We start from the raw sequence: 19,240 nt of genomic DNA, 5'->3' as shown, positions 1-19,240 counted from the left end.
TGACTTTGGGCAAGAAAAGCAGGGTACGGCCTCAACTGGTCACCAGCCAATTACAGGGCACATATAGACGAACAACCATTCGCTCTCACATTCACTCCTCAGTGCAATTTAGAATCTTCATGGTACCTGGAGAATGCCCACGCAAGTACAGGGGGATCATTCAGACTCCACACAGGAAGGCCGGAGCCCAGATTTATACCCCCCAAACTCAGAAATGTGAGGCGGATAGGCTAACTGCTCGCCGCTGTGTCACCTTGACAATGCATCTATATAAGTGCACAAATCTAAGTAAGAGACAAATGGGAAGAAACCTACGGACATGAGAAGAGTAGAAAACACATCGGAAGAAAACACTTTAGAAGAAAAAAGAAAACACAACCTGAGATGAAAACAACATGAGATCAAAACAACAATATGACGAAAAAAATACATGACACAAAAACACATTAACATGAGAAGAAAAAAAACAACAACAGAAGGATACAAACCAACAAAAAGAAAACGTACACAAGAAGAAAAGGCAACATGAGAAGAAAACTACTACAGGAGAACACCAATGTTGAGAAAACGCAACATGAGATGAAAAACACAATGAAATGAAAAATGAAACCCTACCTACATGAGAAGAAAAAAAACCAAAAGACAGGAAGAAAACAAACATGAAAAGAAAACACAACTTGAGACGAAACAAAATGAGAACAAAACATGAGAAGAAAACACAGCGAAATGACATTTAAAAGAAATAGAAGAAAAGAACATGACAAGACCACACCTGGAAATAAAACACAAGCATGAAAAAGAACAATAAAACAGAAAACAACAACATTACTAAAAAAAAAAACAACAACAAAAAACAACACCAGAAGAAAAAACATAAAACAAATAAGAACAAAAGAGAAGAGAAGAGATGAGAAGAAAACAACTTCAGACAAAAACACACCCTACGAAAGTACAGAAAACACAAAATTAGAAGACAAAATAGAACAACATCACAAAAAACAACAACATGAGAAACCAAAAACATCAGCAGAACAAGAAAGATAAACAAGCCCCATGAACAAATTAATGAAGCCTTTGTTCATTCTATTATACTGTAGATTACATTTTTAAAGCAAAAATAAGGCTGTTCATAAGTATATATTTTAATAATGTTGCAATATCGAAGCTGTCTTTACATTTAGATGAACGAGCGGCAATGTTCAGAGTTTCCTGGAATCCTGCGATGCGATTGGCCAACGATCCCTCCCTGCTGTCCTTCCCCCAAGAGTGTTGTGAGGTCATTTCTCTTCTCATTAACTTCCTGATTGGTTCGAGACGATCACTTTCTTGGGCCGTCTGCACTTTGTCACCACTTTCAAACGGGCGCCTCCATCATTAAAAGGGGTGGTTGTGTTGCAAGGTACAGCCGGGGTCCTGCGCTTGTTCGCCACTGTGTGTGTGTGTGTGTGTGTGTGTGTGTGTGCCGGTGCATGTTGGTAATTAAAGGTGCTGGGGGGTGTTAAATGAGGACATGGTCCACATGTTTACTGTCTAATGCACTTTCCTGTTACATCTGTTTAAGAAAGCCAAATGCAACATGATTTTCATTGTCAATTAGCTCAATTTAGCCACTATGCAGCAATTACAATTAGTGATTGCTATTTGACTATTTTCATTCATTATACAATGGGGAAATTAACAATCAATTTACAATATTAATAATTAACTCCTATAATTACACCAGTGTCACATTGAGTAAAAACAAGTACATGGAAATGAACACAACTACATGAAAATGACATGCATGAGAAGAAAACAACAATATAAGAATGAAACACAACATAACAAAACAATATGAGAAGAAAACACAAAAAAATGAAAATGATACATGAAAAGAAAGCACAGAAGAAAACATTAGAATAAAACAAGAATGAAAATGAAACAAGAATAAAAAGAAAATTAGAGTGAAACAGCATGAGAAGAAAGCACATGAGAATAAAAAACACAATGACATGGGACTGAAACATTGAGATGAAAACAACCAAAAGAAAGAACAAGATGAAAATGTAACTACATGAGAATCAAATACACAGAAATCAAACAACAAGAAAACACAAATATAAGAAAATTAAATGTAACATGAGAGGAAAACAGAACATAATGAGAAGACACAACAACATAAAAATGAGAATTAAACATGACAACGATACATAATGGCGGCACGGCGGACGACTGGTTAGAGCGTCAGCCTCACAGTTCTGAGGACCCGGGTTCAATCCCCGGCTCCGCCTGTGTAGAGTTTGCATGTTCTCACCGTGCCTGCGTGGGTTTTCTCCGGGCACTCCGGTTTCCTCCCACATCCCAAAAACATGCATGGTAGGTTAATTGATGACTCTAAATTGCCCGTAGGTGTGAATGGTTGTTTGCTTGTATGTGCCCTGCGATTGGCTGGCAACCAGTTCAGGGTGTGCCCCGCCTCCTGCCCGATGACAGCTGGGATAGGCTCCAGCACGCCCGCGACCTTAGTGAGGAGAAGCGGCTCAGAAGATGGACGGAATGATACATAATGAGAAGAAAACAACGAGAAGAAAACAACATGGGAGTGAAACGAAACATGACAATTAAACCTAAATAAACACATTATGAGAAAACAAGAAAGCAAAAATGGGAAGAACATGACAGTGAAACAAAGCATGAGAAGAGAACATTAGAAGAAAAAACAACAACATTCGAATAAAACAAACCATGAGAAAGACAACATCAGAAGAAAAAGGGAACAGCATGAGAATGAAAGCAAGATGAGAAAGAACACACATCAACATGAAAATTAAACATGACAAGAAACCACAAGATGAGAACACAAAGCATGAGAATGAAAAAGAAAATGAGAACAAAACCCAACAACAGGGTACAGAGGACGAACTGACATCAAATGTCAGCATAACTCCCGAAAGTTCAGTTTAGTGAACACCAACTTGAGTTTGACGTTTTCTTTGGCTTTCGTTTTAACATCGATTAAGAGGCACACGGTGTTGAAAATTGTGTCAGAAGAGTGCTGCTGGGAATGAGGAAAAGTTCGAAGTGAACTTCTGCCCCGGTGGCCGTCACTCAGCGCTCAAACAATGAAAGTCTCGCTCTTTCTTTTTGTGAGGCGGGACAAAAGGAGGCGTTTGTAACCTCCCCCTTGTGCTGGCTAAAGAGAGTCGGGGAGTGCATCAAAGTGCAATCATTGCCTGCCACGCTGACCAACAAAAGCTCACATGTGACAAGATCATCTCTCTCACGGGGTGTCATAATAGTCAAAGCCAGCATGCACATTGTTGGGCGGCATAGGGGTGAGATAACGCTTAAGCAAACATACCGGACTGAGCGTGATCGCAATCTTCCACAGCAAACTCTTCTCTCATGTGTGTAACTCTTTGAAATTACATTGAAAATTTGGAGTCAAGAACACAAAAGGGGATTTTCTAGCAAAGAACCGAATGAAGGAAGGGATAGAAATAAAGGAAGGAATGATGCAATGTCTGAGGCAAGGAAGGCAGGAGAGAACAGAAAGGAAGGTAGGAGGGAAGGAAGCAAGGGAGAAAAAACACTTCTGAGGTGGAAGGAATGAGGTAAGGAAGGCAGAAAAGCAGCTTTAAGTAAAGGAAGGAAGGGTGGAAGGACGCATGAATAAAAACAGGTATGACAGAAGGAATCATTTAAGAATGCATGAAAAATGCAGGTCTGAGGGAATGAAGGCAAGAAGGAAAAGAAGAAAGGAGGTCAGGAAGGAAAATATTCCAGGAAAAAAAAGTGAGTCTGGGGGAAAAAAAGGTGGGAAAGGGGTCAGAAAGGAAAGTAGGAAGGGAGGAAGGAACATAGATAGAATGAAAGTGAGGATGCAAGAATAAAAAGCAACATTGAGGGAAGGATCGAGGAAGGAGGTCAGGAAAGAAAGCAAAGAAGCAAGTTTAAGAAAAAGAAGGAAGGCTGCATGAATGACAAACGGGTGTGGTGGAAGGAGGAGAGAAGAAAGGAAGGCAGAAAAGTAGGTTCAAGTGAAGCAAGGAAGGATGCATGAATGCATGGAAAATTAGGGTCTGAGGAGAGGAAAGGCAGGAAGGATGTCAGAAAGGAAGTAGGAAGAAAGGCAGAAAATAGGAAGGATGGAAGTCAGGAGGCAAGAATGAAAATCAACTTTCTGGGAAAGAAGGAAGGATGTTAGGAAGGAAGAAAGGAAAGCAGAAAAGCAAATTTAAGGATGGAAGCATGCATGAATAAAAACAGGTGGATACGATGGAAGGAGGAGGGAAACAAGGAAGGCCATGATGTAGGTTTAGTAAAGGAAGGAAGGGTGCATGGTCTGTGTGAAGGAAAGGCAGGGAGGAACGAAGGAGGGAAGGAAGGGAAAGTTGCCAGGAAAAAAAACGGGTCTGAGGGAAAGGAAGGCAGGGAAGTAGGAAGGATGGAAGTAAGGTTGCAAAAATCAAAATCAACAAAGGCAATGATGGAAGGCGGTTAGGTAGGAAGGCAGAAAAGTGGGTTTAACAGGAAGGAAGGAAAGGAAGGAAGGAAGGAAGGAAGGGAGGATACATGAATAAAAACCAGATGTGATGAAAGGAGGAGCGAAGTAACAAAGAAGGTCAGAAAGGAACAAAAGAAGGAACAAGGTAAGGAAGGCAGAAAAGCAGGTTTAAGCGACAGAAGGAAGGAAGAAGGATACATGAATAAAAAAAAGCAGGTGTGACGCAAGGAAGGAGATAAGGAAGCCAGAAGAGTTGGTGAAGCAATCAAAGGAAGGATGGAAGGATGCATGAATAAAAAGGGCAAGCTAACGGGGGCCTCACACTATAGGCTTGGGTTTTTGCTCTTCCACCCCAGTCCTGTAGGTGTCTCTATTGCGCATTTCAAAGTGTTGTATCAAACCCAGTCAACACAGTCACAGAACCTTCTGGAATACATTGGAAAAAGACCAACACAAACTATAGAAGGAAATGAAGTGTTGCTGCGGTCCAGGGCCACTCTCGCACGTGGCACAAGCAGTTATTGCGGCAACAGCAATTCAATCTTCACAATGAAAAGTAGCCTGTCACATGACAAGGTTAGCTTGGGATGAAATGGCTCTCATTAAAACGATACGAGCACAATATGTCCCTGGACACACGTTTGTGTGTGTGTGTGCGTGCGTGCGTGCGCGCGTGTGTGTGTGTGTGTGTGTGCGGGTGGGTGGGTTTCGTCATCATCAGCCGTCCCAGCGCAACTTAATGATCCAGAAAACTCTGCCAAAGGGCAGCCAGGCAGGCGGCTTTTAAACACGGTGGCTCACGGCAGTCCGGATGATGTTCACACGGCGGACCTTCACCCCAACGTTTTGACCATTCATCCCTTGGAGACTTTTTCATCATGAGTTTGAACATCAGAATGACACAACATTAAAAGAAAACACAAGGACGTGAACATGAAACAACATGAGATTCAAACAAAACAGCAACAAAAAACAACAAATGAAATGCAAGAACACAAGAAGAGCACACTTGAGAATGAAACACAAGATGAGAAGAAAGCAACATAAGAAGCAAACGTAAATTGATTTATGGCCTTGGTCATGGAATGACTCAAACTGGTGAGTGAAAGTACTGCTGTATTTCGGACTGGACGAGCATCGGTGCTCTAAAACTGCTGACTTGGCGTGGCTGCTGAGAATCCAGGGTGTGTGTGCATATGCAGCCATCACAACCTGGCTGACAGACGGCATCAGTGTCGGGGTCAGAGGCTAATTAAGCAGCGAGGACCCTTTGGCCCCATATTGTTAACCAATCTGTCCCCACTGGAAGACGACTGGCGGGGAAGGGGCGGGGGGGGCACCATCCTCTCCCCCCTATGTTCAATCTCCATTCGGGTCTGTGCGTGCCCCATCGACTGGCAAAATAGCCTGTCTGTCGAGCAAACCTTATGGATACGCCTTCATGAGCTGAGGTGGCTGATCGATATTCGGCTCCCCTTCTCTCCCGGGTTGCGTTTCAAACAAAACATTCATTGAGGGCGGACAGACAGTGCAAGAAAAATGCCAAAGTAAAGGACACACGAGAGGGGTGGAATAAATATGGAGGACGCCTCTTGTATTGAGCTGTTACGGAGCAAACAGGAGTTAAACAGTGAACCCCCGCCATATCGCAGATTATTAGGCAATATTCTTTGGACAGGTTTTTACACTCTACAGGCAAGTCTGAATTTAAAGTTGCGTGCCTTCAGTGTGGTACCATGTTGTACAGCAACACGCCGGGCAGCGCCGAGGTATTCTGGCTAACCTACCTTTTTTCACTCGTTATCGTCTAAATAACATCCAGGCTTCCAATCTTGAGGTGACGTAATTGCCAAACAGCTCCCGCAGAGTGACGAAAGAAGCAAGGTTTGACAACCTTTCTCAAGACAGTTGAGCAAGTTGAACGTGATTGCTTCTCAAGCTATTTTTAGCTCTTTACATGGGTTCATATAGAGCATAAAAATGGCGGCACGGCGGGCGACTGGTTAGAGGGTCTGCCTCACAGTTCTGAGGTCCGGGGTTCAATCCCCGACCCCGCCTGTGTGAAGTTTGCATGTTCTCCCCGTGCCTGCGTGGGCCGCGACCCTTGTGAGGATAAGCGGCTCAGAAAATGGATGGATGGAAAGCATAAAAATAACAATTCACATGGGGACCAATAATTGGTTTGTGAAAAAATATAACATTGACCATATTTGGACGTACGAGGTTTCCACCTAAAAGTAGCAGTTGTTTGAAGGTTTATAATTACCGTAACATGGATGCTCATTTCCAATAGCCTGTTTATGGTATTTGGTATTATATTTAATCATTTAGCAAGTGGAATTTGTTAGGTGAAATTATGTGGTTTGATTGAATATTTTGGTGTATAAATATATAGCATTTAATCCTCTTACTTGTTTTATGTGTCGGTTTTACAGTAAACTTAACCAGGATTGACGAACAGCTTGAAGTGAGCACACGCTGCCTCTTTTGGGGAGAACTGTCGTGCCTTTGGGTCAGGCTGCGGACGAGTACATAAAGCGCACGGCAACCGTTTAATGTCTTGCTGTGCCTGCAGCCTGCTGTTAATGGCGCTGTCGTACAAGCCATTACAGCAAACAATTACACTTGTATTTAGCGCTTAGCAGCACAGCGGGGCAGCAAAGACAATGTGAAGCCCCCCAAGGGTCTGACAAGCCCCAGCGGGAACCCGATGACTCTCTCTCACTCTTACTTACAGATCACAAACCGAGTCTGTGGCCTTTTCCCACTCACAGCGATTCCGTGGTGTTGGCTAGCCTGTGTCAGTTAGTTAACTAGTTAGGACAGCTTTTCTAACTAGCCTTGTGCATGAACTGACCAGAACCAGAACAGTCCAGTAGCACTCGATTCAAAGCCCTGAGAATGAAATGAAATGGATGAAAGAGAATATTCACAGCCTCCTTGCGAGTGTTCTCGTTTCATATTTGTGTGTTTGACTGTTTGTCCCATCCAATAGTTGGCTGAAAGTGCGTTCATTACAGTACCTTCATTGTTCCATTTTTGTTTGACTTATCCGAAGCAGCGGAAACACAGAAACTCGTGAATAACTCTTATTTTGGCTCGCGACAGAAAGCAAAAAAATCAGATCCATGCGATGACTCGTAACTTAAAAAAACTGTAAGCTGGGGCATTACGTAAATCAAGGTACTGTTGTATCAGGTTACAGCTCAGATTCAGCCTCTCTGCAGCCTGACAATTGCCAGGACGACTTCCCCCATTCAAACATGAGAAAGAGTCAAGAAAACGCCATCAATAACAGGAGGTGTGTAAGGTTTTGGCCATGCCTGATTTGTTCGAGGCCAAAGAATTGCACACAGGGTGAGAGAGGATGGCAATCCGAAAAAAAAAAGATTGCCGTATTGTTTTGAAGCTTGAAGGGGAAAAGTGCCGTAACAGGCACAGTGTACAGTGACGCGGACTGAATCAACTGAAAATGATCTCAGAAAGATAGTCATGGATTTCTAAGTCTTGGCGGGCCGGCGCGGGTCTATCGATTAACACGCCTCTAATTTGCATTTAAATGTCCTCTGTCCTGACACCCGTACAACCGAAGCAGGACCCATATCGACGCACGCGTACAAACTTTAGTTTGAATCTTTGCTTTCAAACTGCGATTGATCCAAAAAGTTGAGCTGGCTAACTTTTACAAAGTCTCCACAAGGACGGGGGCAAGAAGGAACATGAAGCAAGAGCTCCCCCCCGCCCCCACCCCCACCACCACCATCACCACCACCCCTCTACGCTTTGGATCCCGGAGGACGGGTGTATGTGTGGACAAACATTCTGACTGTGTGTGTGTGTGTACATGGAGATGGTGGGGGGCAGGAGGAGGAAAGGCTTGATGGACTGCGCTGTCACCCCTCCGCTCGGCAATTTACGGTGGCGAGGCTGCTGACGAGTGCGGCGCAGTAAACGGGCGGGCCGGGGGGGCGCGTATTTCACACGAAGCTGGCTTTTATGAAGAACACCGCCACGGCTCTCCCCACCAGCGCCGCCCGGGCCGCCGTGACGGATGGAGAAAGACGCATGACAAGCTTCATCATTGTTTGTAAATCTTAACTGTTCCCGCTCACTAACTCCAGAAGGCAATTTTGCGGAGACAGCGGGGACTGCGGAGAGGAGGTGGTGGTGGTGGTGGTGGGTGGATATTCTGAGGGAGGCGGGGGAAAGGACAGCAATGGTGCTCCTGAAGGTTATTTGGATCTCTGTATTTGGCCAAGTGATTAGCCCTCGCCTTGGAAGCCTCGATAAATCTGTCGTAGCGCTGTTTGGCAGCTGCAAGGTGCCTCCCACTAGTTCCTGTTCCTGGCTGGTCCACATTTGGACAGCTTCTTACAGGCCCAAGCCAACAAACTAGAAGCACACTTCTTCTGTAGTCTGACATTCAAACAGTTTACTGTTTAATACAGTATATTACAGCAAGGAATGATGTTGACGACAACACTCTTTTACACAGAGATCCTACAAAATGGAAGCATTACGTTCACGACAAAAGCTCTGGCAGTTATCCTCCTTTACCTTTTACACAGAATCCAGTGAAGCGGATTATTGCCACGGCTGTGTACAACTTTACAAAACGTCCCCCAATCAAATAGTTAAATGACGTCAGTACCAGCATTTTCTATGTCGTGGTCAAACACTGCATCAGACTGAGCCAATTGCTTTCAACACAACAGGGCGAGAGAAGTGTGTGTCAGGTGTTCGAAGGCATCCGATCGTGTCCCTTAGGGAGTCCAGTGGGAGGTGCTTCAAGAGTAGGGGGTACTGGACCGCCTGGTATGGGCTGTTAGGTCCCTATATGACCGTTGTCAGGGTTTGCTCTGAATTACCGGCAATAAATCTGATTAGTTTCCAGTAAGGGTGGACTTCGCCAAGGCTGCCTTTTGTCACTGATGCTGTTTACAACCCTTATGGTCAGAATTTCTAGGCCAGCCGAGGCAATTAGGGGTCTGGTTTGGTGGCTTCAATATTGCGTCTCTGCTTTTTAAAGATGATGTGGTTCTGTTGGCGATCTTCAACATTTGCTGGAGCATTTCACTGCAGAGTGTTAAACGGTTGGATGAGAATCAGCACCTCCAAATCTGAGGCCATGGTCCTCAGTCGGAAAAGGGTGGAGTGCCCTCTCCAGGTCTGTGATGAGATCCTGCTCCGAATGGAGGAGTTCAAGTATCTTGGGATCTTATTCACAAGTGAAAGAAGAAGAGATCGACAGGCAGATCGGTGCAGCGTCTCCAGTAACGCAGACTCCGTATTGGTCTCCCGACTGGTCTGGTAACGCCTCAGGCTCCCACCCAAAGGAGTTGGACTAAGTGGAGGGGAAGATAGAAGTCCAGGGTTCCCTGCTTAAGGTGCTGCCCCAGTGACCCAACCAAGGGTCTTCCAAGTGGAAGAAAATGGATGGATGGATGGATGGATGTAGGCTCTTTTACAAAGAAATCCTGCTAAATTGCAGTATCACCACCTTAACAGAAGATACACCTTTGCCTTGTTACACAACTCAGAGGAAAAGATTGCGACAATTGCTTTCAACACAACAGGGTGGAAGAAGTGAGTGTCAGGTGTTAAATTCACACCCCTCCCAGACTTTAAACATTCCCCTTAGCATCTTTTACAGAGATCCCACAAAATTGCTGCATCATTGCCACAACAGATCTGCCTTTGCCCATTTACATAGAACCCAACGAACAAGACAGTGACAATTGCTTTCGACACAACAGGGTGGGAGAAGTGAGTGTCAGGTGTCAAATTCACATCTGTGTGTCAACTTTTCACCGGTCCATTTAACCTCTTTTACACAGAGATCGTGCAAAATTGCCACATCACAGCCATCACGCATTTATCTGCATTTGCCCTTTTTTTTTTTTTTTTTACACAGAACCGACAATTGTTTTCGACGCAACAAGTTTGTCGAAATTAGTCAACTTGTGGCATTACGGTATTCCTGAGAAGAGGCTTCATCTCTCTTACTGCACTTTGATACTACCTCCGAATGCACAATATTGCTAGGTAATTACAATGATCCCCGTGCTCCTTGCGGGAGTGAAAATCCAACCGCAATATCTGAAAATCCGAGATACTCACAAAGGTCATATTATTATTATTGATTATTATTATGAGTACTGTAGTGTAGTTTCAGTAGTCATGTCTTGTTTCCAGTTTTAGGTTTATTCAAGTGTTTCTTGGTTACTTTGATGATCAGTTTGGGGAGTTTGTTTAGTTTGCTTTTTCCATGATCCTTGTCTGCCTGTGATTTGGAATAAAATATTTTTGAGACTTCTGCCTTGCCTCCCTGCTTCCCTGCACTTGGGTCCTCCAAATTTTGCCTTGCCTTCAAACACCCCCCCCCCCCCCCCCCCCCCCCCCCCCCCCCCCACGTGACAGAATTACTGTAAAGCCATCTAGTGGCACTGTCTGTTATTTCTATTCCTGGGCAGGGAACCATCTATATGGGGAAATACAGTAATCACGTTTGAAAAAGTCTATTTATACCAGATCTATCAATGTTGATGATACTCACAAGAACAGCATGCTTATTACACTGCTGAATGACACGTTGGCTGGATAAGATTAGCGAGTCTTCTTGGCCTCGGTTCAAGGCCGCGCAGTCCAGGACTTGCTCGCAGGAAGCTCGGGCAAGCGTAAGGAATGTTGCGCAGACACGTCGCCTCGGACAAGACCTGATCTATCCATTGAAGACGCCCCCGTGCTGGATGGGGATCAACTGTCCGATAAGATGTGGAATCCATGCGCATCCGAATTTCTCACAAGAGATGTGGAAATAAATGACTACAGAGGAATGCCAGCTACTGCTTTTGCCCAATGATTATTCTGGCAGTGTGAGGAAATGATGCAAGAGTGCGATTCCAGACAGAATAAACACATCGCATACAGTAGCGCTGACCTTGTGGAGTTGAGTCATTAAGAGTTTTGTTTTATGGAGAGTCAGCAAACGTCGTCGCCATGCTCGTCGTCCCACATGCAATGACAAAAACTCAATGTTTTTGCAGTTTTGCATCACGCTTCAGTCTCGTAATTACGATTCAAAATTGGTAGCAGTTGAACAAAATCTCGAAGGTTTTGTCTTTGAAGGAACCCTGGAAATGGCAAACATTACTATAAATGGCTGCATCGAACCAAAATGGCAGACTTCCCAAGTCTTTTCGGACATGGTTTCTTGAGACTTTTTAGTGTGTCTACTCATGTAAGACCACCCTACTAAATTTCATGTTGAATGTTTCATGCTACATGTAGAGGTGATGGGTATTATTAGTTATGGCAGGTGTACCCAATGTTTTGGAAGGCATTTCCTGTTAGGTGAAGGGAAAGAAAAAAGTGGGGACCACAGGAGGGCCGCCACCAAATGTGGGACCACCCGCGGTGAAGGCGCTTGTGGTCTTGTAATGGAGCGTGGAGCCATGGGCAGCGTGGGGCTGATGCGGGGGACCCTCACAGGAAACAGACAGGTGAAAGTCCAAAACAAATACGAAGGAGATGCAGGGCTCTTAAAGCTGCTGAGGCTCGCGGTGCTGCGCTAGGTGAAATGGTGAAAGTCAACTCAGCAATTTTTTTCACCTTCATGGGTAGTGTCAGAGTTGTCAAAATTTGCATTGACATTCAATTTATACAGCTCAATCCCAATCTAAGACTTTTTTTTTTCAACTTAAGACCTCACTTTCATTAAATGCGATGCCATAGGGGCTCGAAAAGTCAAATTTGGGGGGAATTGGACAACATGTTACGATATTTTTGATGGACTGAATAAAACATTTTAAAGACCATTTTAAGGCCACTTCGAAGAAATCGAAGACCTCTCTTTTAGTAAATGTGATGTGATACCCACTTAAAAGGTCATGTTTTGGGGGAAATTGAACAGTCTTCCATCATGCCTCAGAGTAAGACATTTTACAATATGTTTGATATACTGTATGAAACATTTAGAGACTATTTTTATGTTTACGTCCCTAGAATGTAAGATCACTCCTTCATTAAACAAAATAACAAAACATTTTGCAATTTGAAGACACATTTAGAAAAAAAATTTTTTGCAATATATTGGACATATTATATGAATCATTCTTAAAGACCATTTTTAAGGCCCCTTTCATCAAATGTAAGACCTCTACGTCAGTAAATGTTATGCGACATGCACTTATAATGTCACATTCTGGGGAATTCGAAAACAGACTTCAAGTAAAATATGCCCCAGAATAAAACATTTTTTATACTGTATGTCATATTTTGAAATACTATTTTCAGGGCCACTTCCATCACATTTAAGTCCTCTCCATTTTTGAATGCAATACAGGCTCAAAATATTGACAATTTTGCAAATATTACATTTTTTAGAAATACACATGCTTCTGAGTTTGACATTTTGATGTACCATAGGAAGTAAGGCCACTTTTATCAAATTTAAGACCTCTGCTTTAGTAAATCTGATGCAATACAAAGTTAAAATACTGTCTTCAAGTAAAATATACCTCAGTGGAAGACAATTTTTATATGCTAAAATATTTTGAAAGACGGTTTTTATGGCTATTTCCATCAAATTGAAGACCTCTCCTTCGTTAACTGCAATGCGATACCACAGACGTCAACAATTATTAGAATTTGCACACAATTTTGGGGAGAAATATGCCTCTGAGCAAGACATTTTTGATCTACTGTATGACAATTATAAAGACCTTTTTCAAGGCCACTTTCATCAATCTTAAGACCTCACCTTTAGTAAATGCGATGCCTTACGCCATTAAAATGTCCAATTTGGGAGAATTTCAATACTGTCTTCAAGTAAATATGCATTAGAGTAAGACTTTTTTATATACGCAAGGAAATATTTTTAAAGCCCATTTTTTAAGGCCAATTCCATCAAATTTAAGACCTTTCCTTTGTTAAATACAATGGAAAACAGGCTCAAAATATTGACAATTTGGGCAATTTTAAACTTTCAGGGAAAATATACTTCTAAGTTAGACATTTTTGAAAGACTGTATGAAATATTTTCAAAGATTCTTTTTAGGGCCTCCTCCATCACATTTCAGACCTTCATTTCAGTAAATGTGATACAATATGTGGTTAAAATGTCAAAATTTGGGGAATACATACACAGTTTTCAAGTAAAATATGCCTCAGAGTAAGACACTTTTATAGACCATATGAAATGTTTTAAAGACCATTTCCAAGGCCACTTTCTTCAAATTTAATACCGCTCATTTGTTTTAATGTGATGCAATACAGGCTCGAAGTACGGACAATTTTGGGAATTTGAACACAATTTTCAGGAAAAAATATGCTTCTGACTAAGACCATTTTTAATTACTGTATGACATATTTTTAAAGACCATTTTATAACGGCTTTCATCAAATTATGATCTCTCCTTTAATAAATGTCATGTCATACATGATAGAAACACCACATTTGGGAGGATTTTAAGTCAAACATGCCTGATTTTTAATATACTGCATGAAATACTTTTAGGTGGCACGGTGGTAGAACTGGTTAGAGCGTCTGCCTCACAGTTCTGAGGACCGGGGTTCAATCCCCGGCCCCGCCTGTGCGGAGTTTGCATGTTCTCCCCGTGCCTGCGTGGGTTTTCTCCGGGCACTCCGGTTTCGTCCTACATCCCAAAAACATGCATGGGAGGTAAATTGAAGTCTCTAAATTGCCCCGTCGGTGTGAATGTGAGTGTTAATGGTTGTTTGTTTGTATGTGCCCTGCGATTGGCTGGCAACCAGTTCAGGGTGTACCCCGCCTCCTGCCCGATGACAGCTGGGACAGGCTCCGGCACGCCCGAGAAGCGGCTCAGAAAATGGATGGACGGATGGAAATATCTTCATTGAGGCCACTTTCAGGTGCGAGGTGTATGTGCGTGTGCGTTGCGAGTGACTTACAGGCGGCCATCGCCTCGGAGCAGCTGGTGTCCTCCAGGGTGAAGAAGGAGGAGGAGCCGAGGCCCTGGGGGAGGTAAGCGGCCGCCGCTGGGTAGTAGGTGTGCATGCGGTACTGCGGAGACACGCTGTGGCCCGACAGGCGGCCGCTGTCGGCGTGAGGCACCTGCGCGGGTGAGAAACACACACTTGTGAGAGAGTCCTTCACGCGGCACGGCAAACTTTCGCAACGAGCCGTCTACTCGCCAGCGAAGGCCGCTTTTTCGATTTCACTTTTTATGGAATGTGATTTCTGTCAGCGCCGAGAGCAATACGTCATCCGCCTTGTCCACACCATCAGCTCGCTGACAGCTTTATAAACTGTTATTTAAGCGACACTCAGCTCTTGTATTAGGCTCTGAAAAATACAATACAGATTGGACGGACCGACGGGGGGAGCAAGGGGGGCCGGCTTGTCTTTGAGGACCACCAAGCCGAGATGATCCTTGTATAACCGCATTATTTGCATTGACAGTCAATCAGAAGTCCATAATTCTGTCCGTCTGCATGAAACATGTGTACAGGTCAAGACAAATCAAATATTTTAAAGACCCTTTCTCAGATTTCGGACCGCTCCTGGGAATTTAAACAGAGTATAATATTTTGTGACAGTGATCTTTACAATTCTGTGGGTTTAGAGATAGCCAAATAAAATTTAAGACCTCCCGTTCGTCAGCTGTGATGTTATATGACCTTAAAATATCAACAATTTTTGTAATGTGACCACACATTTTGTGCAAAATATTCCTTTGAGTAAGAAACTTTGTGAATAGTATGAAACATTTCTTCAGCTTTCCACATTTAGGAAGCCAAATCAAATACTTTAAAGGCCATACTTCCGAATTAAATACATTTTCTTCAGTCAATGTGACATGATCAAAAAGTAAAGTTTTAGGGGAGGTTGGGAATCATTTTTGTAGGAAAAAAAAAAGAACCTCTGTGTCAATACTGTACAATTCGAAGTTGACCATATTTCAAACGAAAGACTTCTTCTTCAGTCAATGTGACAGGCTCAAAATGACAAATTTTGGGCTAATTTAACATTTGGGAAAAATTGACCTGGCAATTGGCCTCTTTTATATACTGTGTGAAAGATTTTCGAAGACTGTTTTTAAGCCGGGTCACTTAATGGCGTCGTGGTACACTCGCCTGACTTTGGCGCAGGCAGCGTGGGTCCAGTTCCCACTCGGTGATGGTGTGAATGTGAATGGTTGTCTGTGTCTACCTGTGCCCTGCGACTGACTGGCGACCAGTTCAGGGTGAAGTCCGCCTTTCCACGCGAAGTCATCTGGGATAGGCTCCAGCTGTTATTTCTCGACTATTCTGGAATTTCTTTGGATCGTGTTGTTTTGTTGCAGCTTTTTTAGATCTTTTGTCAGGCGAGATTCTTTTTCAGTGATTTCTTGATTGAACAGGTCTGGAGGTAATCAAGCTTGGGTGTGAGCACTTAAAATGAACCAAAAATTGTAATTAGCTCCATTTATGATTTAACAAGGGGGGTCATTACTTGTTCACACAAGGCCGGGTAAATTAAAAAGTTTTTTATCCTTAATAAATGAAATCACCATTTAAAAGCATCATTTTAAGTTCACTTGGGTTATAGCTGTGTGATATTTACATTTGTTGGATGATTTTAAACATGTAAGTGGGGAAACGATGCGAAAATATAAGGATTTGAGAAGAGGGCCAATACTTTTTCACGGCGTTGCATTTTTATCATACATATGAACAGTTAAGAATGTTAAACTGTTTTTAACATCAACATTATTAAGAGTTAATCATTGTTTTATGATGGCGTCTGTGTGTGTGTTAGTTTCGGGGGCCTGTACCTCCCTGAGAGGTCTTGACTTCCTTATCGGGCACCATCTCGTGTCTGCAAGCTTGTGCACTCAGCACCCTTATTTGATTCACCATCAGCCACCTGCACGGCGGGCAAGCACCAGTGAGTGTGGAGCGCGGTGGCTATTGGGTGGGTGTTAGATGGCGAACATGATAAACAACTAAATGTTTCCTCTCTCATTCTACTTTTTACAGCCAAACTGAAACTAGAATTTACGAAGCACTGCTCTGCATGTAGATCAACTTTTTAAGGCCTCTCCCGCATTTACCGTAATGTGACCACGAAGAGTGGGTGATATGAACGATAATATATCACTACATTTCAAACCATTTTAACAGTATTTTGATGTGAATACCGTATGAATTATTGGAACAGGTTTGCAGGTAAAGGGCCACTTCAGATTGAACACCTCACCCTCATTCAACATTTAGCGATCATTTTTTTTTATATATTGTATGCGACACTTTTACAGGTTGCAGGTTTAAGGAACTTGAAACAAAAAAAGACTTCTGAGCCCTTTCAAAGGCCACTTCATCAAGTTTAGCACCTCTCCTTGATCAAATGTGGCCACAAGGACTGGGCAACATGCTCAATAGTTTGACATTTTTCAATATGATTTCAATAGTGTATGAAACGTTGTTGTTTTTTTACAGGTTTAAAGAAACCAAATGTAAGACTTCAAAGAATTCAAAGTTGTTACCCCTTTTTTAAAAGCCACTTAAAAATTCAACACTTCTCCTTCATTAGATGGAAGCACCAGGTGTGGGAAACATGTTCAATCGTGTCAAAATGAGTGTAGAAATTGTTTTAACAGGTTTAAGGAAGCCAAATGTAAGACTTTAGATTTAAAGATGTTAGCACTTTTATAAAAAAAAAAAAAAAAAAAAAACTCTCCATTCAATGTGACCACTTGCAATATGTGATATGGGCTTAAATATACCACAATATTTTGAGGTATTTTGCAATTTTTTTGTTTTGTTTAATATATTGTTTGAAGCGGCGGCACGGTGACTGGTTAGAGCGTCAGCCTCACAGTTCTGAGGACCCGGGTTCCATCCCCGTCCCCCGCCTGTGTGGAGTTTGCATGTTCTCCCCCGTGCTCATTAAATGTGACTGCGATCATATTTTGAGTGACTGTATGAAAGATTTTCTCAGGTTTGCAGGTTTCAAGAGGCCCAATTTAAGACTTCTGAGACCTTTATTAAGGCCACTTTCATCAAATTTAAGACCTTCATTAAACGTCATGTAAAATGGGTAATATAATGCTAACAATGTCTTTTATATATTATATAAAATCAGCATTTGACAGTGATTGAAACTTGCAGGTAGCAGCCTTTTTTCACGTAAACAAACTTAATGGACCTTATCTACTGTCTCGATAAAATGAAATCCTTTCTTCGCATTTTCAAGCATTTTCAAGGATTTTGTGTCAATTTTAAGAATGTGTAAGGCTTTCATTTTAATCACGCTGCAAGTAAGACGCAGTGTTTTGATGAACAATCTGTTCCATTGTGCTTTTGACTGAAATTAAAACATGAAATATGAAAATATACTGTATACAAGTGTTGTGTGTCTGAGGCTCCTTCACTTTGACGCAATCACAGTAAAGCGATCATCTGAATTTGAATAACCTGGAGATGACATCTCGGATAAAAATACTATCAATCACTGAGCGGGATGGCTAAATTATGGTAAGGAGTGCTAACTGATTAGCATTAATCCGCCGGCTTCCCCCCTCTGCGCACTGAGGCGGAGCACTTTGTTCCTGCGCCGACAGACAACACCATTAACCTTTGCAATTCGGGCGCCGCCGCTAAGCCGCCTAGCGCGCGGTGACCCCGACGCTCCATGTTGCTACCGAGGAGAGGGGTGGGCGGGGCTGACAAACATTTATCACGGAAACTAAAATGCCTCATTCCCGATCGCTCAGGAGTTATGGAGCTCATTTCTTCAACTCGCATCACTCATTATGGTCGACACAGTAGAGGTACGTTGAAGCTAAGGCCGCGGTGGGAAAAGTATGGCCCGCGGGCCATTTTTTAGGTCTCTATAATATTCTCCTGTATAAAAACATGCAGGATTGACATAAATAAATACAATGCAGAGAATTCAACATTTTTTTTGCCAAATTCTTTGCCTCAATTCAATGGACATTGTGCAGTGTGCACGTGATGGCCACTTGGGGCATGCAGATATACTGTATTGTGACGTTCACAGCTTCTCATTAAGCTGTAGTAATATTTGTCCTTCTTTGCAGAGGATAAGGAATATAATGCCAGTGAGTACAGTTCCAGTATCTGTCTCCATATCCTGTGTTTGTGTTCAAATATCCGTCGCTTAAAGCGTTATGACACCGTCGCATAAGTCGTTAGGACATCTACGACATTTTGCATTGTTCGCATAAACCTAAAGAGACTTTCCTAAGGCAAAGCCGTGGTTGTTTTCAATGGATAATGTCTAATGTTTGCTGTTTAGTTTGACAGTACACTTCAACTGGGAGTGGTGCAAAACAGTTTGAAAGCTTTTTGAAGAACGTGAGTTGAATTCACTGCCACCATACAGCACTTGCATCTTAAATATTTGCTCGCAAGTCAAAGAACAAAATGGGTCGAACGAAGGTTCGTATCTCGAAAAACCCGTATCTCAAGGCACCACCGTATTTAGTTATGGCATTATCAATTATCAGTGCTCAGTATCAGTGAATATGCAAATGGATGTACTTGTAATGTCTGAAAAAATTGGTCTCGGTGCATCCCACGGAAAACCCCCTAAAACATGATGTCACCTGGTATTGCTGGTGGTTGTACAGATTGTTGTAGTAGGCCGAGTAGCAGGGGGGCTGGTAGAGGTTGTGGTAGGAGGTTTCCAACTGCAGCTCCGACTGAACGTCATTGAGAGGCCTGCTACTGGCCACTGGGCTGGAGCGACTTCCTGCACCTGACACAAAC

The 19,240-nt window shown here is 42.8% G+C and overlaps 1 protein-coding gene across 2 annotated transcripts in view; it reads right to left on the bottom strand.

Annotated features, from left to right (window-relative positions):
* The window catches only part of LOC133400091 (doublesex- and mab-3-related transcription factor 1-like), a 28,954-nt gene that overhangs the window by 3,151 nt on the left and 6,563 nt on the right, over positions 1–19,240 (bottom strand). The window contains exons 3-5 of one of the 2 annotated variants that reach the window (XM_061672329.1): positions 19,078–19,229; positions 14,417–14,579; positions 14,046–14,142 (exon numbers count right to left, since the gene is read on the bottom strand). In XM_061672329.1, the coding sequence (XP_061528313.1) occupies positions 14,141–14,142; positions 14,417–14,579; positions 19,078–19,229 (317 nt within the window). In that variant the 3' untranslated portion in view covers positions 14,046–14,140. Of the gene's footprint in view, positions 1–14,045; positions 14,143–14,416; positions 14,580–19,077; positions 19,230–19,240 lie in introns of those variants that run through there. The other variant, XM_061672328.1, reaches the window with a different exon arrangement.

The sequence above is a fragment of the Phycodurus eques genome, chromosome 3 (assembly GCF_024500275.1).
Source record: "Phycodurus eques isolate BA_2022a chromosome 3, UOR_Pequ_1.1, whole genome shotgun sequence".
Taxonomy (NCBI): domain Eukaryota; kingdom Metazoa; phylum Chordata; class Actinopteri; order Syngnathiformes; family Syngnathidae; genus Phycodurus; species Phycodurus eques.
Note: the sequence above shows the minus strand (reverse complement) of the source record. Positions and strands in the feature narration are given on the sequence as shown.